The sequence below is a fragment of the Engraulis encrasicolus genome, chromosome 4 (assembly GCF_034702125.1).
Source record: "Engraulis encrasicolus isolate BLACKSEA-1 chromosome 4, IST_EnEncr_1.0, whole genome shotgun sequence".
In the NCBI taxonomy this organism is placed as follows: Eukaryota; Metazoa; Chordata; class Actinopteri; order Clupeiformes; family Engraulidae; genus Engraulis; species Engraulis encrasicolus.
In genome coordinates this window covers 40572192-40577147 of record NC_085860.1, presented here as the reverse complement: position 1 = coordinate 40577147, position 4956 = coordinate 40572192, and the positions used below count along the sequence as shown (strand labels likewise).

Genomic DNA, 4956 nt, shown 5'->3' with positions numbered 1-4956 from the left:
GAGGGTGAACTCGAAGCCCCTCTTGACCGACTTCCTGTAGACCTGGTTGGGGAGGTTGGCGAAGCCCACATAGCCCTCCAGATTCCTCTGCTGGTAGAGAGCAAAGCCTTACTCCACATCCCCACACCACGGATAGAGTCACCACGCACAGCAGACAGTCACACACACACACACACACACACACACACACACACACACACACGCACACACAAAACATCCCACCATTCTGACATTCCAACCCCCCAAAACAGTGCCAGCAAACAAACACACACACAGGTATGCACACACACCATTGTGGCATCCCATCAAACCCCCACCTCCAAAAATCCCCCATTGACACGCACGCACGCACGCACCTAAACAACCATGAACTTCCCACCCTTTTGGCATCCCAATACCATTGTCCAACATCACACAAGCCGACTGTGGTAGAGAAAGGAACAGGTGTAAAACTACACACACACACACGTGTAGCTATACACACAACCTACACTACACGTCATGGAGGCAAGCACTTAAGTCTCCACGATGAGTAGCAATAGGCTTGAAGACTAATTGTGGTTAGCTTTTCAATCTTAAAAGGTAACAGCACCTTTGTCCTACATGCCACAACAAGTCGTTTGAAGGTAGAAAAAGGAGCACAGCATAAATACACACAAGACGCGTGGCAATACACACCACTTTACTGTACTTAGCCTAGGCTATATGTTAGGGAACAAAGGCTTAAGCCTTTACGTTACACTGTCGGGAGAAGGAAGTGAACTATAACCCTTACTTAGGAGTGCAGATGGAAGGGCATAGCTTGGTCAGAGGAGAGAGGAGCTTGAACGTCTAAACTTTAGACCAGGAGTAGGAAGAAGTGGAGATGGGACGAGAAGGAGAGAGGAGGTGAGAGGAGGTGGTAGGGACACAAACCAGGAACTGTACTAGGTAGGAGTGGCAGACTGACACGTTGTCCGTCTTGTCTTGTCAACACCACCACTACTAGCATTAGCTAGTTCTAGCACTAGTGTCGGTCTTCCATATTTAGACTCCCAATCATGTAGGCGCTGAGGGAGGAGAAGGAGAGTGGAGGTGAGGGGGGGGGAGAACAAAGGAGAGACCATAGGTGAGGCAGACCAACATGTTGTCATGTCCACCGCTATAATCACCACCACTACTACCTTCCACCACCACCATCACCACCACCATTAACGTCTTCCATATTTACATTGAGGATCATGTCCATCATGTAGGAGATGTCGTCATGGAGACAGTGCAGCTCGCACCAGATGACGGCCAGGGCCGTGCCGAGCTGGGAATCGCGGTCCACGCTTCTCTCCCTTTCACTGGCCCTGGCCGCCTCGTACCTCTCCATTTCCCCCTCTCCATCTGGCTCGCTTAATCTCATCCTCGCCTCTCGCTCTCGCGGGCTCTCACTCTCGCCCTCGGATTCCGACGGCGACTCCACCGCTCTGGCAAACGAGCACTAGCGAGCACACGCGCAAACACACACACAAGCACCCTGCCTACACAACAGTGCGCTAGCGAGGCTACGCTGGAGGATACAATCAAAGTGGTTGGCTGGCTGGCTGTCGCTCTATCTCCTCCACCCCTGCTGCTCGATGGCTCTGGCAGTGCACGCTAGGCGAGGCAAACACAATTGATCACTTCCCTCTAGCTGGGCAGCTCTTTCAAGCGTGGCCTGGCCCCGATGGAAAAGTCCTCCGCCTGGCCCGTCCGGATCAGGTCAGGTGGGGTGGCGGAGCAGAGTGGAGCGGGTGGAGGTGGGAGGAGGAAAAGCCATTAATGACATCACCTCAACCAATATGTTCCGATGCCATTTGGAGCGTGGGTTAGACTCAGGGGACCTAATAGAGGACCCATGACCAGGCCAGCTCAACTCAACTAGTAGTAACTCCAAGGTCACCATAGTCGATTATGTTCATCAAACAAACAAACCTAATTACAATACTATATCAGTGCAGGTTCTGAATGAATGCAGTTCATTGAGACGCACATTTGCAAAAGGGGGAAAAAAACATTTCCATTACATGGCAAAGTTTATAAAACTCAGATAAGAACTTATTGGTGGACAAGTAAAAACTTACTACAGTGACACTAGATGTGATCTTTCATAATGACTTTCATGGCATTCTAGCTGCTTTGTGGACATTTGGCTACCGTAGTGACGCATTGAAGGTGTTATCTTCACACTCAAGTTGAGTCAGAATGGGGATGGCCATTGACACGCTTAACACCACAACACCTCTGCATGGGTTAAGAGCATTTTCAGCCAAACGTATACATGTGCAGAATGGAGCCTGCATACAGAGACATGTTGATGACAATGAATATCCGAAAGACACACAATGTAGCTGCTTTTCACTTACACTACACAGTGTCTGCTGCACACTTTGAACATAAACACACCATAATCCATCTATTTTATTAAGATTCTAAATCCTGGACACATGAGAAATGCTACATCAGCATTTTTATTGACCGAAACAAAGATTAAATGTGTTTGGAAAACGTACATTGCAGTATAAATGGTAGTTTGTGGATTGAATTTACGTAATATTTTTTTTTTTCCATTTTCTTTCTAGACTTACGTAGACCCTGTACCCTACATTTGATCTCATAGTGTGAAAGGGTTCTGTTGACTGAATATTTTAATCTCTTCAGGGAAAAGCATGGACTCCAACACTACTCAACAAATCTATTTCTCACTCTGTGTCATCGTGTGTCCATCTGGCAGGGGTACAGAACAATTACATAACAATCTGACAGGAACCAATAACTCATATCATCACAAATCAAACATTCCCAAACAACGTTTAATATTGATTTGGGGGCATCTAGCCTAATGTCACAATCAGACAGGAAGCATCATGCATCGCATACTGTATGTAGAGGAGCATTATGACACGGTGGGGTGATTGACAGGACGAATGCACAGACGTACTGTACATTTCACAATATTGACCATGGGGGAAAAAAACCCTGACACATAACACAGCCCAGGGTGATTTTTGACACTTCGTTCCGTTTACATACAGTGTAGTTTGCTTACATAATTTTACTCTGACATAATGTCACGCTTTCCAGTTGCTTAGGTCTAGTAGGCCAAAGTCAGGGATGGGCAACTTTCATGATGAGGAGGGCCACGTTTTTTCATCGCCACTATCGGAGGGCCACATGACCACCACGGATCTGCAACTTGAGTTTGAGGTGCTGTTGGTTGCTCACTGAGAGCATATTTTTTGGAAGGAATAGAAGTGTAGTCTATTGGCCAACAGTATGATGAAGGATTGATTCATTTGCCGTTAAAAAAAAAATCTGGTCATTATTTTTTAAATTAATGTCTAATCCACAGGCCGCACTGAGTGAGGAGGCGGGGCCACATGTGGCCCTCCTGGGCCTCCAGTTGCCTGTCCCTGGCCTACGTCACCTCAGATGGTAGCTGTTGAGTGGATGTATTGAGTATCGGTAATGGATGTGTGGGAGTGAGCAAATGGTGAGAGCTGTAGAGGGTGATGGGATGTGGAAAAGGATGGGTACGAGAGGGAGAGGGGTGTGTGTGTGTGTGTGTGTGTGATGGTTTCACTTGTTCGCTACTGCAGATGTTCGATACAGCTTCAAGCCGCCTTCCTTAGGCTAGCTGTACATTACAACACCAACTTGCCTGATTCCTCAGTCATTTCATTGCGCTGTGTGTGTGATACCGCAATGATGCAATAAGGGGAAAATATATTACAATTTATTAGTCCAAGGCAGACTTGGCTGCTCAAATAGGGAAGGCATTTGTTCATGTTACACTGTTACACTACTACACTGTGAACAGTCCAGAGAGACAGAAACATTTTGCAAAGCTAGCTCATTCTGCATAGTCCAAATTCCCCCACATGAATCTCTCAACAGCTTCCATGACATGACTGCAATTTCACAGGACCTCCATCCAACAGGATGTAGAGCAGGATCCACAGCTGTCTGTGAGCATGCACAGCGCAACACCCACGATGCCACAGAGAACATGGGAGAACAGAGATCTAATACAGGGGACACATTTCCCCAGGTTTATATAATTACTCGTGATATTAATAGACCTAGATGCCACAAGAGCATATGGCTACACCTCCAGTCTGGATACGATAGCACAGCTGCCAATCAAATCACCAATCGTCTTATCTCAAAATTAGCTACAGTTCGATTGAGACTGAACATCTAGGCAATATATGCTATTTCAGAATTCTTTTTTTTTTTCAACATGAAAGTGACAGCATTCATGCACGAAACCACAATTAGGCCATGATGATGACTACTCTGGAAGCTGATGAGCCAAGAACCAGAAACGATTTTTAAAAAAAGAACAAGGAGGCAAACTGCAAAAGCAACACACATATTCTCTATTGAGTGAAACTAACGTTTTGGAAACGAGCCATTTCGCATATCGCTGAAAAGTAGCCGGTCTTCATGAATACAGGCATCGACACATTTGCATCCAGGGCTGGATTCCAAACAATACCGACGATACCGTTACCAGCAGCTAACTGGCTGGTTCATTCCAGCGGTACGACGCCAAATGTCGTTTTGCACAGTCCAAAACCAGCTTTGACGATCAACAACCATACATCTTGTAATATACATCCCACATCAGTAATGTTATTATCAAAAGTGTACTCACTGCAACGCTGGATACAGCAGAATCGGGTCTCTCGATCATTGTACTGTGACACCACCCACCCTGAAGTCGAATAAATCAGGCATAAAAAGCAGCAGAAAAGGCGAGCGAAGCACGAGTGATCTACAAAGAATTCCCGCCGTGCGTTTGATGAAGTAGTTCAAGGATAGTTCAAAGCCTCCAATTGCTATAAAATGAATGAATCGGAAAGGCAGTAACTGCACGGACGATGGAAAGCTAAGCGGGCGAGCGGCAGGGAGAGACAAAAAATTCTTGAAGCAGCGATCTTGAAA

General features: G+C 46.3%; 1 protein-coding gene across 2 annotated transcripts in view; it reads right to left on the bottom strand.

The window, feature by feature from the left end:
• The window catches only part of LOC134447780 (septin-7-like), a 41904-nt gene extending 36948 nt beyond the window's left edge, over positions 1-4956 (bottom strand). Inside the window, exons 1-2 of one of the 2 annotated variants that reach the window (XM_063197424.1) lie at positions 4667-4956; positions 1-90 (exon numbers count right to left, since the gene is read on the bottom strand). The exon at positions 1-90 is cut by the window's left edge and continues 10 nt beyond it. In XM_063197424.1, the coding sequence (XP_063053494.1) occupies positions 1-90; positions 4667-4705 (129 nt within the window). In that variant the 5' untranslated portion in view covers positions 4706-4956. The remainder of the gene's footprint in view (positions 91-4666) is intronic. The other variant, XM_063197425.1, reaches the window with a different exon arrangement.